The sequence below is a fragment of the Neofelis nebulosa genome, chromosome 9, assembly GCF_028018385.1.
Source record: "Neofelis nebulosa isolate mNeoNeb1 chromosome 9, mNeoNeb1.pri, whole genome shotgun sequence".
Classification (NCBI taxonomy): domain Eukaryota; kingdom Metazoa; phylum Chordata; class Mammalia; order Carnivora; family Felidae; genus Neofelis; species Neofelis nebulosa.
In genome coordinates, this window is record NC_080790.1 from 96,322,387 (window position 1) to 96,341,386 (window position 19,000).

The 19,000-nt window shown below is 44.2% G+C and overlaps 1 protein-coding gene across 3 annotated transcripts in view; it reads right to left on the bottom strand.

The window, feature by feature from the left end:
- CFAP61 (cilia and flagella associated protein 61) overlaps nt 1-19,000 on the bottom strand; it is a 282,171-nt gene that overhangs the window by 9,485 nt on the left and 253,686 nt on the right. For all 3 annotated transcript variants that reach the window (XM_058684747.1, XM_058684746.1, XM_058684745.1), the window contains one exon: nt 479-569. In XM_058684747.1, the coding sequence (XP_058540730.1) occupies nt 479-569 (91 nt within the window). The remainder of the gene's footprint in view (nt 1-478; nt 570-19,000) is intronic.

Sequence of the window (19,000 nt, forward strand, 5' to 3'; positions counted from 1 at the left end):
GAAACGTAACCTTCCAGTTAATTCCCTATCACTTTGAGAAAGCAGTTTGGGTTATACAAGGGGTGTGTCTGGGCATCTTACACCTTCCCTTTACATTTTTATAATAACACACAGACACACAAATATCTAGCGAATGGTGGGCAATAGGGCAGAAACTAAAGGCATGCAATCTTCATTCTTAAGAGCAAGTCGAAAAAACTCAGATCCGGTTCCCAGTCAACATCCCTGTTAAGTGATCATGAAAATACAGTTACTTGTAAAAAGGAAAAAGAAATCTGCCTCTCATAAAAGGATTTAAATAATCCACTTTTCCTGAAATATCACTGTCTATGTTCACATACTCCAAATCTTGTTTATAAGAAGTACAGTTGTAAGTAAAACCAAAAGGGGGAATGTAGAGAAAAGTCTAAATGACCAACAACTACAAAGTGCTTGTAATCTGCAAGGAATAACTCACATATCTATTAATCACTCTTACCTCCTTGGAGGTCAAGATCTGGCGTAACTCTTTCCTTAGATCAATAAAACGATCGTGAAACAGGGCCATGCACCATGGCTCCATGAAGTAGCTAGTGAGGAAAGAAAAGATTCAGTTAGCTGGAAACGCTCTCATTACCACTAATAAAGTATTTACCTGCTTTTTGCCTTTATAAATTACAGTTCTGGCCCCTTCACAAGCGTTTGCTCATAAAATGCCTTGTGGAACAGCCTGGCCAATCAATTTTTTAAATGGATGTTCCTGATGTAAGGCCAGGTTCCATAATTACATTTAAAGTGGTTTAATTCAGAGCTGGGGCAAGACCCAGTGAAGAATCCTGATTTTATCAGAATTTAAAAGCCTGAAGACTTGTAAAGAACGGTGTCTCCATTATCTGCCCTCATTTGAGAAAAACAGATTGCAGGATTAACTGAACTGCTGCATAAACAAATTACATTTGGGTAGACAATAACACAAATGTTGTTCATCATTAAGGTTTCTGGATTAATAATGACCAGAAAAACAGGCCACCTCGGTGGTGTTGCAACATAGTCTCCATACAATTGCACTGATGCTTAATTGAACATCTTTTAGGAGGGCAGCTCTTTCGGTGTTTATATTCGCTAACTTTTCACTGAAAACCATTGGAGTAAATGCTTTGTGATGCATTCTTGGAGAGCCAAGACCATTTACTGTTATTTTAACTCTGATTTTATTTTAATGCTAAGTGTCTTGGGATGGGAAACCACTTCTTTCACGCGGGAGACACGTTGATCACGTGGGTTTCACTGTTCTCTGGATGTGAGTTTGTTCCCATTACTGCTAATGGATGCCATGTGTGTGCACCAGGGAAGGAAAACCTGGTGCCCACGTGCAGACGAGCACCTTCTGTTTTCCCAGACCTGAAGTTAATTCTTAGGGAAGGAAGTGACGAGACCCAGGGACGACTGAGGCCTTAAAGGACAAGTATAATGATAAGAGTCTGTGCTACAATCAGCATGGCGCTCAGCTATATCACTTATTACCTATCACCTATTTGCTTGACCAGAATAAGACCTAGTTTCATGCTTAATTACCTATTTTCCATTCAACTATGAATTCCACTAATATTTATGGAACATCTATTATGCACCCAGCAGTATTCTGGGCACAGGGGAAACAGCAAGGACCAAAATAGACCATCATCCCTGCCACTGTGAAGCTTATATTCAAGTGATAAATAAGTAAACATAAGGCCTGTTGGATGATGAGAACTGCTTAGGAGAAAACACAAGGCAGGCAAGGATAGGGGAGGCCAAAGAAAAGCTCAGGGAGTAAAGGCTTGAGGGCAGGGAGAGAGAGCCATGTGGAGATCTGGGGGAAGAGCCCTCCAGAGAGAGGGAACAGCAGATGTGAACACCTGGAGCCAGGAGTGTGCTAAGAGCACTCTGTGAGGCAGAGTGGAGATAAGAGCAGGGATTGGTAGGGAGGTGAGGTCAGGAAGGCGATGGGTGGGAAAGATGCTCCTGGAGGCAGCAGCCCAGTCAGAGCTGTTGTGTACAGCAGTCCTCTGTCTCCATGATTTCACTTTCTGCATTTCAGTCACCCGCAGTCAACCGTACTCCGGAGCAGGTGACCCTCCTCCTGACATACTGTCAGAAGGTCAGTAGTAGCCTCACACTACATCATAGTGCCTATGTCATTTACCTCACTTCGTCTCATCATGTGGGCAGTTTATCAGCTCACGTCATCACAAGAGGAAGGGTGAGTACTGTGTGATAAGGTATTTTGACAGAGACCACATTCATATAACTTTCATTAAGTGTATGACTATAACTGTTCTATTATGTTATTGTTGCTAATCTATTAAAGTGCCTAATTTGCAAATTAAACTTTATCGTAGGTGTGTATGCGCTGAAGAAAACATATAGGGCTCAGGACTAACCACGGTTTCTGGCATCTACTGGGGGTCTTGGAGATATTTCCAGCGGGGAAAGGGGGACCACTGTAATCACTCCATGGCCATCCATTTCAGCACTTGCATGCGAAAAGCATCTTATGAATCTTCACAAATGAATGAATGTACATTGCACTGTGTACATTCTTTCTGCCTGGCTCGGATTGGTCTTTCATTAATATAGAATAAAGTTCTGCTAAATAAATTGGTGACAGAACTCTGCAAAATGCCCCAAGACGGGAAGCATTATGAAAAAGAGAATCACTGGGAAGACTGGGAAAGCTGTATGTGAAACCAGAGCTCCAGGATGATCTTGCTAAGCCCCGCAGCAAGCAAGGCTGAGGGTGTCAGGTGGGCACTTTGCGGAAATGTCAGAGGACTACTCGCCTCTGAAATTACTCAAGGCCACCTAATTCTTAATGAATGGAGCCAAATTGATAGGCATTCTGGCTGGGTTTCTGGGCCCCTACAAACCCTGGCCAACATCCAACATCCATCTAAGTCCTTAAGCAAAGGCACTGGTGCAGGGCTGGCCACCTTGGCAAGGATGAGCACCTTGGGGTGATGTTTTGACACATCTCCTCAGAGAGTAGCTTCTTGGACCAAAACGTCAATTACAGCCTATGTCCAGACACTCAAGCACGGATTTGCTAGGATGGTCCCTACCTCTTAGATCAAAACAGCTTCTAGAAAAGCTTCAGGGAATTGTGGCTGTGCAAATTTTGAAACTATCATAATTCTTAAGTTAGGAACCAGTGGGCCCTTTTAAAAATATTTTTAATGTTTATTTTTTTATTTTTGAGAGAGGGAGAGGGAGAGAGAGAGAGAGAGCAAGCATGAGCAGGAGAGGGGTAGAGAGGGAGGGAGTCACAGAATCCAAAACAGCCTCCAGGCTCTGAGCTTGTCAGCACAGTGCCAGACAATGGGCTCAAACCCACAGAGATTATGACCTAACTCAAAAACAGTCTTAACCGACTGAGCCACCCAGGCGCCCCCCAGTGGGCCCTTTTAAATTTGTGGTTTCCTTTCCCCAGTTGCTGAGATGTCCCCTGTGTGTTTCCACAGTACCATCAGGAGTGCCCTCCCTCTTGGTTCCGGGGCCTACAACCACATCCTTCTAGGTGGTACATCCTCTCTCTGCTTTCTTGGTTCCTGCATGGCCCTGTTCCCACAGCCCAGGTACGGTTCAGGCAGGCTTCACTACTTGGCCCTCCTCATTGTTGGCTTCACAGAGGGAATTGTGGGGGAACCCCACTTCCCTAAGGTCACAGCCTGCCCAACCCGGGCCCTGGCCCACCATCTAACACCCACATTCCCGCAGCCTTTGTCCACAAAGCTGAACACAGATGGCTGGAGGAGAAAGTGACCCTTAATCCTCTGAAAAGATAGTTGCTGAGCCCATCTGTAGAGTGCTTGGCAGGGGTGGAGGATTAGGGTAGGGGGTGGGGGAGGGGGGCATGAAGAAGAAGTTGGATGTTTTTGCAAATTATTTCTTTTGCTGTCTTTGAAACTCTCCATGCCTCTCACAGCAGTGTCCAGCAGTAACAGCACCTAGGTATTTGACCACCTCTATTCTCATCAAAATACACTGAACAGTTTGGAAACCAAAGATCTGGGAGACCTGAAATCTTATTTCTTTAACACTTCCTAACATTGTCTCCTATGGGAAAACATTTTGAGACCTTCTTCCAGAAGGTAACAATCTGTAGCAAACTGTTACCCATATTCCTGGATTTCATCTGTGACAGCCATTTTTACATACAAAAGAGAAAGGTTTGTAGAACTCTATTCAGGGGTGCCTGGGTGGCTTAGTTGGCTGAGTGTCCAACTCTTGACTTGGGCTCAGGTCATGATCTCACAGTTCGTGAAACTGAGCCTGTCGTCAGGCTCTGTGCTGACAGTACAAGAGCCTGACAGTGCAAGAGAGAGAGCTTGGGATTCTCTCTCTCCCTCTTGCTCTCTGCCCATCTCCCACTTGTTCTCTCTCTCTCTCTCTCTCTCTCTCTCTCTCTCTCTCTCACAATACCCTGGAAGCCAAACGAGTAAATTGACTTCCAAAGGCTCCTTCTCAATTTTATTGCAGCTTCAGTGGCGGCCCCTAGGGGCAACTTACACCAGGGTCATGGAATGCTAAGGCTCTCACAGCAGGGAGAGCTGGTGCATCACCGAGAGCAGTGTGTAGGCTCCCACCCCGCCTAGAGAGCTTCTTCACACCTGTCTGCAACACCAGATTGCTCACAGCCTGCCACACGGATCAGGCTAAATATGCATAAAACCCTTAGCCAGGGGAAAAACAAGAAGGAGTTCAGACTCAGTCCCTAAACAGAAGTCCCACTAGAAGGTCACATATTCCAATGGCAACTCTGATCAGACGGCGTGTGGCACTGAACAGGATTTAGGAAGAAAATGACTAGCAGATAATCTGCAGTTTCCGAGATGCCCTCGGTCTGCTCTGTTTAAAGGATTCAGGTCAGGCTCTTGAGTGGGTGGATAATTAGCAACATCTCCATTGTTAGATGAAGTAGCTGCTGTTTTTGTAGGGCAGGCATTAGAGACAAGGTGTTTTAGATAGTGGTGAAAGGAATTGGTCCCTTTGGTAAGGAGGGAAAAAATGGACTAAAAAATCTACCCAGAGAAGAATCTCATTTGCAAGTTCTTCCCCAGTTCTTACAAAAACTGCTTAATTTGGTGGTGATTTTTAAGGTACTCACCAAATGACCTCACAGCAAGCACTGTGATGAGGAACCACACTCTGGGTGATGGTCCTTGGGCATTTACCATTCACAGCATCCCCAAGTAGCTGTATCCCTGTCGGTAATTCACTTCCATGTTCCCCCCGAAACTTGTTTCCTTCTGGTAAATTAACTTTTTAATTAATATATTTTATTTTTAGAGCAGATTTAGGTGTACAGAAAAAAATAGAGGGGCGCCTGGGTGGCGCAGTCGGTTAAGCGTCCGACTTCAGCCAGGTCACGATCTCGCGGTCCGTGAGTTCGAGCCCCGCGTCAGGCTCTGGGCTGATGGCTCGGAGCCTGGAGCCTGTTTCCGATTCTGTGTCTCCCTCTCTCTCTGCCCCTCCCCCGTTCATGCTCTGTCTCTCTCTGTCCCAAAAATAAATAAAAAACGTTGAAAAAAAAATTAAAAAAAAAAATAAAAAAGAAAATAAAAAAGAAAAAAGAAAAAAAAAAAAGAAAAAAATAGAGCAGAAATACGGAGTTCCCATACGTTTCCTCCCATCCCCACCTTGCATTATTAGTAAAGCACATTTGTTACAATTGATGAACCAATATTGATACATTATTTGGAACTAAGGTCCATAGTTTACACTGGGCTTCATTTGTCATGTGACAAACATTCTATGGGTTTGACAAATGCACTATATACCCTACCATCCACCACTGCAGTGTCATGTGGGAGAGTTTCACTGTCCTAAAAAAATCCCCTGTGCTCTGCCTGTCCATCCCTCCCTCTCTCTGGACCTGGGCAAAGTAACATTTTAGGAAATTGACTTGTACAGAAAATGGGGCTGTGTAACAATTTTATAAAAATTTTTAGTAACCCTCTAGTCCAGTATTTCCTCAGAAATAAAGTAATAGTCTCCCATCACAGAACATGGTGCCTTTCAAACGTTGCCAGCTGCCCCTCAGGCCAATGGCTGTGTGGCTTGAAGACTTGTTTTTCTAAATTCCTGGATTTGAGCATCAGCCTAGGATGAAAGCTATTTGGATTTCTATTTTCTGCAATGTGCAGGGGGCTATACTTTTTAGGGGAAAATTTTCATATGCAGACATTATAATCTACTTGCTAAAAATCCATGTGCTCGGTGACCAAACCAAACAAAATGCATGTATAAAGCTGGGGTGAGGTTTGTTCACTGAAAATTTCAGAACCCAATTTGTCGTGGTTGAAGGTTGCTGAGAATCCTAGTTCACAAACCCTAGGCAGACAAGACTCTCTCAGGTGGGCAAAAGCATCCCAAATGGCAGGCAGTCTGGACCTGATTCCTTCCAGCAGGTGCCAATGTTTTTTATTCAAAGTAGGCCAATTCAATCCCATTATGGAAGAAAATGAAATGGGCTTGCATTGTATTTCTTTTTCCATCCTTCGTGGCAAGGACAGCGCCAACCTTAATGGTGGCACAGCCCGCTGAGAATTTCCTACACTCACTGCTTCAGCGGCACGGGGACTGCAAAGCCATGGTCAACTCTCTTCCTGAACTGGCTGTGGGTTGCAGAGCTTCTGGGTGTCCCTTCTCTGCATGCTCAGAGTGGGGAGGGGAGGCTCAGGACAAGTGGGAGGGCCACTGACAGGCAGCTTGAGGGCACATCCTTAGAGTCTGTTTCTAGTTCAGGCTCTCCCCACTCCAAACTGCACCTCGGTTGCCCTATGCTCCCTTTGCTGCCTCCTCTCTGTGGAGAGTCTAAGATTCTCACCCCCTCTGGCCCCTTCCAGATACCTTTTACCTTGCCCTTCCTGCCTGATGGGCTCTGTGCATTTTTTTGCAGCCCAGAGGAGCCTTTTCCATACCTGTGTCTTCCCTACTGCTGTCCAATGCTCAAGCCCAACACGAACCTTCTCCTTGAAGCTAACTCCTGGCCTGATGGCTTTCACTTACTTTCTCTGCACTGTTTTCACTGCATGGGGGCAGTTCTTGCAGGAAAGCTAACTGGGCACTTATCCTTTTATCATACACACTGTGGGCTATGGGTCCCCACAGCATCTGGCACAGGCTGGCCCCTAGGAGACTGAAAGAGCAGGTGGGGCCCAGGCTCCTGAAGACACCTGCAGGTGAGGGCAGGGGTCAGACTCAGGCCGCCTTGCCTCCTCTCCATGGAGAGATTTTGCACCAGCTCCTGGGACCCAGTTTAGGTAGGAGGGGGGTTTAGAACAGTACAGATCCCTATGGGCCTCCTTTAAATCATTCTAGACACACAGCAGCCTTCATTATTAAAATTAGAAAAGCTCTGAACTTAACCAGACTCATTTTGCAATTGATAAGAATGTGTGGAGTCAAACATGATGATCAGAGATGATATAAGGGGGTTAGAAAGAAGTTTATGCATTATGAACAGTTTTAGGTCTAGTTTTCTCCCTACAAACTGAAAGATATCTGTGCTTTGTTTTTGTTTTTGTTTTTTTTTTTCCTTCTCCATAGAAAGGAGAGGAGCATCTGGAATCCCTGCCAAGGCTGTGGTCAGGTCTGCACTGACCACCCCAAGTGCTGTGGATACTCAGCATTAGTGATAAGCTTTTAGGAAATTTCTATTTCCATGAATACTGTGAATTTTTAAAAACAAGAAAAATATTAACTTCTTTCCCAATTTATGTTCAAAAAAGTAAGACTGACCAGAGCCACTGGGTAACCTTCATAGCTGGTTGCCTAGAAATCCTCAGGAGAGAACGTCAGGTAAGAACACGAGGATAATGTGATTTCTCAATGGCTGTGTGGATTTCGGTGTTAATATCACACAAATCGTTTCTACACAGCTGTGAGGAAAAGCTGACACACATTCTCCAGGGTCCAGACAGAAGACATTACTGTTTCTGTTCATCTTGCCAATGGCTGGCCCGGGTTCCTTGGGGGAACTTAAATTCTCCATCACTTTTGCAAATGATACGCTTTTCTCAGAAGCCCCGGGAAATGTTGACTTGTGGAACTCTATTAACCATTCCTGGTCGATACGGCCCAATCATTAAGCAATTGATCAGACTTCTCCAGAAGTCTCATCCTCATCTGGTCAATCAGCCAACTCTATTGACGAAATCGTATGAAGCAGGGTGGGGATCTGGTAACTAGCTTAGCCATTGGCCACGCTGAATGCTGAGAAAAGCAACCCCACAAGACACACTGGATGGAGGAAGTCGCATTCACTGGCCTTGGGGGAAAGTCCGAAGTGTCTAAGCGAAAAGAACAGGGTAGAGGATGTTGTTTTTCAAGTCCTGGATCTTAACTTCAAGGCAGGCGGTGAGGGAAGGAGAGGTGCTGAAGAGCTGGGCTGCACTCCCTGCATGCGGAAGTTCAACTGAAAATTGCTCCATGACCCCACAGTTAGGAAAAAGGAGGCAGGTGGGCAGAGAAGAAACACAGACCTTTCTCCAAAATCTTTCTTTCTTTCTCCTTATTTCTTTCTTCCTTTCTTCTTTCCTTCCTTCTTTCTTTCCTTCTTTTTCTTTATTCTTATTTTTATTCTTTTTTAGTGAAAATCATTCCAATTTTATCCTGGAGGGATAATAGTCTTTGCTCTTAGACTCATTAAGAGGATCCCCAGCTGCCACTCACAACTGCACAGAGGTTGGCTTGAGCTGGAAACTACCTTTTCTCCAGGTGAGAAGATGGTTGACATGCAGGCTTGACTTAGAGAATGAAATCCTCACTGTCCAAGTCCTTTCTTGTACTGACAGGATCTCAGATTCAACACGGAGGATAGACAATTCCCACAATGCCTGGTTGTAGGTCACACCCAGCAGCGAGCCTCAGACTTGTGGCAGTGTGGGCTGGAGCGTGGCCGGTGGGCCTTCTCTCTCCTCTTTACATTCCATACACAGAAGGCAGAAAGTGATGGACATCAGGGTATGTAATCAACTTTGTGCCCAGATACCCTGGGGGCCAGGCATGACCTACAGATGTGGCTGCTTTGGCCTGAACAACATTTGGAAATTGGATTTGGGGAATTTCCTTAAAAAATCATATTCGGCAATGCTGGGTCCTTGTAGTTATGTGGCAGTAATCAGCTCAATTGATGCCCCCTTTGGCTCATCACTGTGGTTACCAGCCTGGATGGTATTGCTCACCTATGGGTCACAAAGGCATGTGGGTGTGCAAAGCCTGGTGAAGGGGTCTGGGTGAGATGAAGGCAGGTTTGTAAACATGTTTTCGGCTAAGTACACATGCTATGTTCTAGCTTCCTTTCTTCTTCCACCCATCCATCCATTCACCCACCCACCCAACTACCCATCCTCCTATCCATCCATCCATCCATCCATCCATTCATCCATCCATTCATCTATCCATCCTAACAGGTTCAATGAGGCCTTTCAAAACCCTGTTTATTTCTAGCACCTATTTTCCTCTGGTTCTGTACTCTCTGCTGGCTCAATTCACTTGTCCTTTAATACTCATTTCTTCCCCACTGTGCTCCTGTGAGGACTTTTCTCTCCCCTTTTCTCTGTCCTAGGTGTCTTCCAGGGCTCCTGACTTCCATAGCTATAAAATGGGAAGGAGGGGGAACACCTCCGGGGTCATTCTTTGCCATTAATCAATTACAGCCAGACGCTTTTGGGCACAGAGGGAACCAGTGTGAAAGCGTGGTCCTCACCCTAGAAGTGCGGAGGGTAGAATTAGGGACACTGAGGTGGGTTCAGGCTGCGGAGGGGTACACTGTGGGAAAGCAAGGCTGGGGAGGAGCTCGGCAGGAGTGAAACTGCCATCTGCTTGTCCTCAGTTCTTTGTCGCTGCATTTCTGTTTGCCAACCTCTCTTTTCCTAGTGTTTGCCAACTTTTGATCACTTCGGAACCCATCAGTTTTTCATGGACATTGCTCATTACTTCAAAATTTTTTAGATTATCCTTCAAAAAAAAAAAAAAGAAAGAAAGAAAGGAAAGAAACAACTACTTCTGCCTTGTCCTAAGCAATGATATCTGTGAAATCAGAGATGTGATGTGTTTGTACAGTGTTTCGAATTCGTTAATTTATGTTTATTTATTTTTGAGAGACAGAGAGAGAGAGGCTGGAGGAGGAGTAGAGTGAGGGAGACAGAAGATCTGAAGCAGGCTCTGCATTGACAGCAGAGAGCCTGATGCGGGGCTCAAACTCATGAACCGTGAGATCATGACCTGAGCCGAAGTCGGGTGTTTAACCGACTGAGCCACCCAGGCGGCCCAGTGTTTCTAATTCTTATTAAAGTCATTCCATAGTTAGTCGGTGTGTGGCTCTACTGCCTAAGGTAGCTTACAACCTGGCAGATGCTTAGTGCACTCTGGGACAGGGAAGTTTCTATTACAGCTTGATGGGGAGGTGCTGTTGTATTCATCTGGGGACATAAACCCACAGACACTGTGCTAAACAGTTTTTATGCATTATCTCACTCCATCCTGATTCCAGTCCTCTAAAGTGGGACTTGACAGTCCATTTTACAGATGAATAAATAGACTCAGAAAGGTTAAATGACTTGCCCAAGGTCACACAACTAACGAGGATGAATTAGGTCTTAATCATAATTCTGCTTGACCTCAAAGTTCATGCTCTGAACAAGTGCACAACCAAATCTCATTTCCTGTAAAAAATCTTTAAATCAGTACTTTTTCTTTCACATAAAAAAAAAAAAAGGCTAGGTGGAGTGTCCAGGATGGGCATGGTGGTTCCACAGCCATCAGATCACAGTACTATCCATAGGACAATTGGCTTCATGGCGCAAAATGGCTGCTGAGTTCCAGTCTTCACATATATGTTCTTAGATGGATAAAGAGAAAAAGAGGTTCCTTCCCCTCTCGTTTAGGGACAATTCCTAGAAATCTCACATAGCACTTCTATTTATGTCTTACTGGCCAAAGATTAGTCATATGGCTTCCTTGGCTGCAGAGAAGGCTGGGAATCACTGTCATTTATTTTAAATACAATGTAACATCCTATAAATCAGGATCCTGTTTCTGAGGAGGAATGAGTGAATGGATGTTGTGTCTGCTATGATAGCCCAAAGACTCTACAGCAACTGATTTAACAAAATTCTTTTCTTATAGTTAAGTTCATAAAAATTGGGAGAATGTGTGTTGTTGACATTCCCAGAACTAGAACCTATCTACTACTCTAGATTCAACCATGCCCCCAAATTAAACACTCTGGAACAAAACCCACACAAAACATTTTACATATGTGACAGCCACCTTCAAGCCCGTGGGAGAGCCCTGGTGTCCTACATGTCCCCATCCAGCTCAAGCAGGCTTAAATGCGGCGAACAGGGGACAAATTGTGTTCACACTATAAGGCTGTATTCTGATAATTTTATTCTGCCCATGAAAGAAAGTGGATTCATGCATTTCAATATAATTTTTAAAAATAATAATAGGAACAAATAAGTATTTCCAGTTAACCCTAGGTTTGCTCAGAAATTAAATTACATGTTTCTGGGGCAATGGACTTCACTCAGGGATGCCACATATCACATAGGCAGGCAAAAACAAACAGAAAAAAAAAACCACAAAAGAACCCTGCAGACTGAAATGAAAGTTTAATTATGAATGCTTCTTGTCCAACCTGAGTTTGCCAGAATCTCTATCTAGTCAACTTACTGCATTGGGGCACACCTGGAAAGGTAAGATTAATGATTTTGAAAGCAAAACCCACTAGCTATTTGATAACCACTTGTAATTGTCACCTGCTAAAGATTGGCTATGTTTTTTTGTCACAGTCTAGAACTGGCCTCAACAGATAATGGGTGTTTACTGCTCTAAGGAAGAATGGCTTACGATGCACTAGCACTAAAACCAAAATCCTAATTTGGGGCAGAAGTCAGCCATCTTCTGAATGGCTTGTAATCAACTTCTCTCCTATGGCTGGTCCGCTCAGGGATCCACAGAGGTGGTGTTCAGCAGATTATCACGGTGTACCCAGGAACCAGAAGCTAACAGTACTTAAAGCCTGGCATCTTACAGTGTCCTGGCTGGTCTTACAGTCAGCTGGCTGCAGAGGTGCTAGAAAACATTGCCTTGCACCGCTTTCTCTGCTCAGTGCACAGAGGCTGCCGTCTGCTGCAGGCCATTGGAACTGGTGTGGCTTATCTGTGAGCTGGGCACATGCATAACTGTCTCTAGAGGGAGATCCTGACCAGCCCATGGGCCCTGGCACGCCCCACACCAACATGGGAAGGCCATGCTCTCTCAAGCACAAAAGTTTTCTTAGGCTTCATAGTATCTCAAAGAACACACTTGTCCTGAGTGAGTGTCAGCACCCAGATCATGCTGAGGACAGAGCACAGACTGCCTGCCACCCTTGCCACTAAGTCTTGGTTTTTGGAAATGCCATAAAGGAATATCTGAAACATCTGTCTGCCTCCATTTATTTTTCTGAATTCTGGATACTTAGACCAGGAGAAACTGCTTCACCTTAGAAAATGGAATGCATTTATCTTATGACCCTTACAAATCCAACCACGGATATTTCCCTCCTTCTTGTGACCTTGAAGGAATTCAAAGCCAAATGTGTGGATTTTCTAAATAAACACCTATGCTCAAATACCCACCCTCTACACGGCAGCTCAGCTCCACCCAGGTGTCCTGCCCTTAGATTCCCATTTACTGATGACTTTTATTTTTGGCCCAGCTGTGCTACTTATTGCTTATGTAACCTCTCCCAGCCTTGGTCTTCCTAGCTGTAAAATGGGGAAAACGACGGTCCTTCCCTCCAAGACTCACTATCAGAACCTGGGGAGACAATCCAGGAACAAGGTCGCTTTATGACCGGCACAGGCGAAGGGCTCCATGTGTATTGTGGTGCTATGATTATTATTCTTGTTCTTAATTATATATTATTTTATATATTTGCGTAAGTTGCCTCAGATCTTTTCTGGTATGAAATAATTAATTAAAATAAGCACTCTTTGTTGTTTGATTGTAAGAAAGTCTGTTTTTGGCCGAATCCTACAATTTTTCTCCTCAGGGACTGCTTTTCCTACATTCAAGGGTGTCTGCATAAGCTAATTTAGCTATAGTTTTATGGCAGCAATTAAATTTAGCTGCACTAAAGGTAAGAGAGACTTCATAACAAGCCTTCATGATGTTTTGTCATGCACTAAAGAGCTATGTGGGAATCAATAAAAATTACATAAAAACAGTTAAACTGAGGATTCGATATATGCATTTTTTGTCTGAATTGATAAAGGTTTAAAAAAAAGAGGAAAGGTGGAGTTTTGTTTCTGCTAGTTTATTTTGAAGAAAGAGCCAATTGGGACAAAAATGGCCAACCCAGTTGTTCATGGGATGTATTAGGAAGGCAGTCAGGAAAATGGGCCAGGCAGGATTAAGGTGCAGTCATCTCAAAGCCCAGCTGGGCCAGGTTTTCTTCTTACCTGACTTTTTGCCTGACCTGGCAGAGCAAACCAGTCTTCTTGTAGAAAGAGTATAATTTTTTTATAAACTTAACAAATTTCCCTTCTATTTAAGTTTACCAGTTAAAGCACAGTTGCAGCGTGGTCTGCCCAGACCTTTCACCATGGTGGGGAAGTGGGTCTGGAAGTCCCTTCCGATGCCTCTGCGCCTGGCGTCAGAGTAAGGAGATGAGTCTACGCTATCTAATGCTATGTATCTGCCCTTTAATTCTATCTGTGGCATCTCCTTGCACATCGCTGGTTTATCAGGGCGTTAAACCTGCATTAATTGCACTTGTACGATAAATCTACTGCCCTGGAAGTTGTCCAGCTATTTACATTGATTTGTTATATAAATTCAGGCCTGAGAATATGAGGCAAGGTTAGCATTTAATTCTGCAGCAAAGGGAAAGCTCTTAGTGCTCAGCTTCCCTTCCTATGTTCCTCTCTTGTTATTCTGTGTCTCTCTTCATAGAAAGCACAACCATTTTCCTTTAATTAGGCTGCAGAGAGCACAGGCTAGCATTAGGCCACTCAGCCACTCAGCCACGCTCACAGCCATGGCCATTTCCTATCTATTTTCTGTAGGAAAAGAAAAAAAAAAGTGTGTATATGCACATGTAAACCCCCACAAGTCCGAGAGTAGGGGAAACAAAGGAGCCAGGTGGGATCACCTTTTGTGAGGCCGAGGCCACAACAACCAGCCAACGTCAGAGAAGCAAGCTGCCTCATTATTCCTTTGGTTAAATTAATTGCCCTTTAAATTTTGAGAGTACTTAGTAGAAACATCACTCACAAATACAGAATATATGGCATGTTTAATATGTGTTTGAAATGATTAAGTAATTAATACACATTTAAAATAATTCCCTGTCATAACAGGCTTTTCTAATGAATGTGTTTATATTTTTTTAAACTGAGGCTTTTACCAGATATAATGACAAACTCAAACTGTTCCTTCACTTTCTTTGTCACTTTTATGTTTTCGGATTGGTAGTTTCCAAAAATCAAGCAGTAAGATTCAACGAACAGAGGGTGCCTGCCTGACTGGCTCAAGTCAGTAAAGCGTATGACTCTCGATCTCAGGGTCATGAATTCAAGCCTCATGTTGGGCATAGAGCTGACTTTAAATTAAAAAAAAAAAAATCAGCTCATATATTCCTAGTTCTTCTCAAAAACACTATAATGAGGGTAATGGCTTATAACCCAGGAGATAGTGTAAGAATCCCTAGGTCCGCACTGATATAGGTAAGTGAATAAATGAGTGGAAGAGAAGGGACAACTCTTCAGAGTTGTCAGAAGCTAAGTGCTGTAGAAATGTGGGAGTTGAATGAATGAAGGAGGGAACCCTGGTGGCGGTAGAGCAAAGTTAGGTTTCTGTTCCTGCTGCAAAAGAGCAAAGCACCAAGGGGTGTCTGGGTAAGGGGGGGGGGAGGGAGGGTGCTTACTACGTGATGGTGGCTTGGGTGGGGAAGTCCCTAAGAGGGCCAGGGTGAAGGGCAGCAGTCTGGTGATTGGCTCTGTTGGTGGTTTCCATGCAAGATGTGGGAGGCTGGAAAGCTGGGCTAGAGTCCCTCATGATTCAGAAGAGAGGGTGGTTTTTCTGGTTGCCGTGTCCCTTTGTCCTGTTTCATAAGGGTGACAAAGAGGCCTGGGCCAACCACTGTTTATATTGTCTGAGCCTTGTTTATCACAGCCTAGCTGCCGGATGCCAGCTTCTAGAGCCATTTTCCACTTTCTCAGAGTGGAGCCGGGAGGCTGAGGTGAGGCCAGATGAGTCAGAGGCCAACACCATCAGCTGCTCCTTAGAGATGAGGCTCTACGGTCCCTCCCCTGCAAACACCATTAATCCCTTGCTCCCTTTCCCTCCATGTCTCCCGCTGTCTGCCTGCTTCTTTTCTGTACCCGAGAAACCGCAGATGGATAGGAAAAAAACCTCACACCACCTCCTGATCCAACTTCACATTCACCCTGGAAGATCTCTGATGTGCTCTCAACACTCCCCCATGACCCCAAGCCCAGCCCTGGTGAATTCATTTCTTTTTTCCTCTCTGAGATGACTTTTTCTCTTTCCTCAAACCTTCAAGTCCCCTTTCTGCTTGTCTGCTCTTAGGTGACAAGCTTGCCTCCTGCTTTACTGAGAAAACAGTTGGGAACTGCCTCATGTTTTTACCCCTAAATGCCCCAACCTGCCTATTTTCTCCCGTGACTCTGCCTCTGCAGGTGTTAGGATAGAAAAGCCATCCCAGGGGCACCTGAATTGCTCAATCAGTTGAGCATCCAACTCTTGATTTCGGCTCAGGTCATGATCCCAGGGTCGTGGGATCGAGCCCCATGTTGGGTTCTGAGCACAGCATGGAGCCTGCTTGAGATTCTCTCTCTCTCTCTCTCTCTCTCTCTCTCTCTCTCTCTCTTGCCCTGCCCCTCTTCCAACTCACTTGCTCTCTCTCAAATAAAAAAAAGTTGTCCCAGCTCTGCCACTATTCTGATTTCACATGCATCATTTATTTGCTTACAAACAACATTTATCATTTCCCTCTCCTAAGTATCCCCCACTTCTGTATTCATGCAAAACGTCTCAAAATTTGGCTCTATTTGCTGCATTTCCAGTTCTTCAGGTTGTACCCTATCTCTCAAGCTATTTCCAGCTGCCACCTCCTCAGAAGCAGCTCTTATGAAAGCCACATCCCATGACCTATCCCCACTTTATTCGGCCCCCCAGTGGAATCCAACACAGCTGACCACCATTTCTCCCTGGAAGCTTCTGGGAAATCCCACTTTGCTTTCTACTTTTTGAACCACACTTCCTGCTGGACATTGAAATATTAGGACACTCTTGTCTCTTTTCTCTGAACACACTGTCTCCCAAGATGCTCATGAGGGGGACAGGGAGGACAGAAGGGAGGCCAGGGGAACAGGAGGGGCAGGGAAGGAGCTGAGTGAGAAAGGGTTTGAACTGGAGTGTGGCTTCAGTCTGGGTCCAGGGGAGCTCTGGGGTGTGAACTGTCCCCAGAGGTTCAGAGTTGGCTGAACCTTGAGGCAACTTATAGCCCGTGACTGTCTTTGGCTGTCTCGGGAATGGGCAAAGCATAACTTTCCTACTCTTTGTTCATGAGTTACAGGCCAACATTCACACACCTATGGGATGGGCCAGTGGACCGATGAAAGATTCTAATGGACTCCTAATGACCAGACCGAATATAGTTGGGCCACCCACAGTGCCCACTACAGAGGTGGATCACGAATTCTGTTTGGCCATGTTAAGTTTGAGAGTCGAGTGAGCAGGTGACTACTTTGCTTGGAATAAGTCTTGCACACTCTGCTGCTAAAATATACCTCAAATCTGACCACCTCAACCTGGATCCATCTGGTCCAGACCACCATTTCTCACCTGGGATAACGGCAGGAGCCTCCTCATGACCACTACAATCCATCCTCCACCATACCTGCAGTGAACTTTAAAAACACGAACTGGCATGTTACTACTCTGCACATGTGGAAACAGGTACCAAGAGCCCAAACCTCTCCCTACAAAGATCTATATGCTACAGCTCCGCTGACCTTAATTTACTCTGCTCCAGCCACATGGGCTTCTTTTTGTCTCTCACACACACCAAGACTTCTCCCACTTCAGGGTCTCTGCACCTGCTGGTCCCCCTGGCTGACCTCCTCCTTCTCCAGATCGCCTGTGCCCACGTGTGTCTCATTGGCCAGCATTCTGCTAGATATGCCCTCCTCAGAGCATCTGCCCCACCCACCTCAACTCCTGCCCGCCTTTTCTTAGTTCATTTATAGCCCTTATTGTTCTTTGATATGGTCTTGTTTGCATATTAATTTACTTGTTTGTGGTCGGGTGTCCTCCTCTAGAATATAAAATCCAGAAGGGCTAGACTCTTTCGGTCCTAGTCACAACTGTACCTGCAGAACAGAGTACACGGCAGGTGCTTAATAAAGGTTTGCTGAATGGATGGGTGAGTAAATTAAAACCATGGACCAAAAACTATACTGGGTCTTATCATTAGGAGTCCATTAGAATCTTTAAAAAAATTTTTTTAAATGTTTATTTACTTTTGAGAGAGGGACAGAGAGAGAGAGAGAGAGGGACAGACAGAGCATGAGCGGGTGAGGGCCAGAGAGAGAGGGAGACACAGAATCCGAAGCAGGCTCCAGGCTCTGAGCTTTTTGTACCCCTTTGATTATACTCAAATGAGTTGAAAACCTTATATCCACACAAAAACCTGCACCCAGATGTCTATAGCTTTATTCGTAATTGCCAAAACTTGGAAGTAATCAAGATGTTCTTTGACAGGTGAATGGATAAACAAACTGTGATATACATCCATACAATGGAATATTATTCTGTGATACAAAAATGAGCTATTAAGCCACAAAAAGACATGGAGGAAACTTCAGTGCATATTGCTAACGGAAAAGGCTACATATTGTATAGATACAAATATATGACATCTAGAAAAGGCAAAACTATGGATACTGTAGAAAGATCAGTGGTTATAAGGAGTCTAGAGGTAGAGAGGAAGGGAGGGGTAAATAGGTGGAGCCTAAGAGACTAGTAGGACAGTGATACAGTAATGCTGGACACATATTGCACATTTGTCAAGACCCATAGAATGTACAACACAAAGAATAAACTGTAATATAAACTGTGGGCTTAGTTCATCAGCTGTAACAAATATACCACACTAATTAAAGATGTAAACAGCAGAGAAAACTGTTTGTTGGGGGGTGGGAAGGATATATGGAAACTCTCTATACTTCATGATCAATTTTTCTGCAAACTTAGAACTTTTCTAAAAAAGTAGTCTATTACCTTAAAATGATATTCTAGAAAATATTTGATATATATATATATACATATATATATAATAAGAACTATTAGTCTTATGTTATTTGTAAACACCCATAAGTTAAAGAAAAAGGCAAATGATAGGAAAATGGATAAAGGATAGAAACAAGTAATTTGACACTAAAGAAATGCAAGTTGGAAGTATGATACTGTGTTTCTACTCCTTCTTCCTGCAGGGTGGCAAAAATTAAAACCTGGAATATATCCAGTGTTGTGGGTGGAGGGGAGAAACGAGCCCTGGCACAACTGTTGATGGGAATATAAATTGAAATAACCCTTTTTGAGGACAATTTAAGCTAATGTCTTGATCAACATTTCTTTCTTCCTTTCTTTTTTCTTGATCAAAATTTTTATTTATTTATTTATTTATTTATTTATTTACTTTTATTTATTTAGCTTTAATGTTCACTTATTTTTTGAGAGCTAGAGAGACAGAGAGTGAGTGTGGGAGGGGCAGAGAGAGAGACAGAGAGAGGGAGACACAGAATCTGAAGCAGGCTCCGGGCTCTGAGTTGTCAGCACAGAGCCCGACATGGGGCTGGAACTCACAGACCATGAGATCATGACCTGAGCCAAAGTTGGACGCTCAACAGACTGAGCCACCTGGGCACCCCTTGATCAAAATTTAAATGTGCATACACAT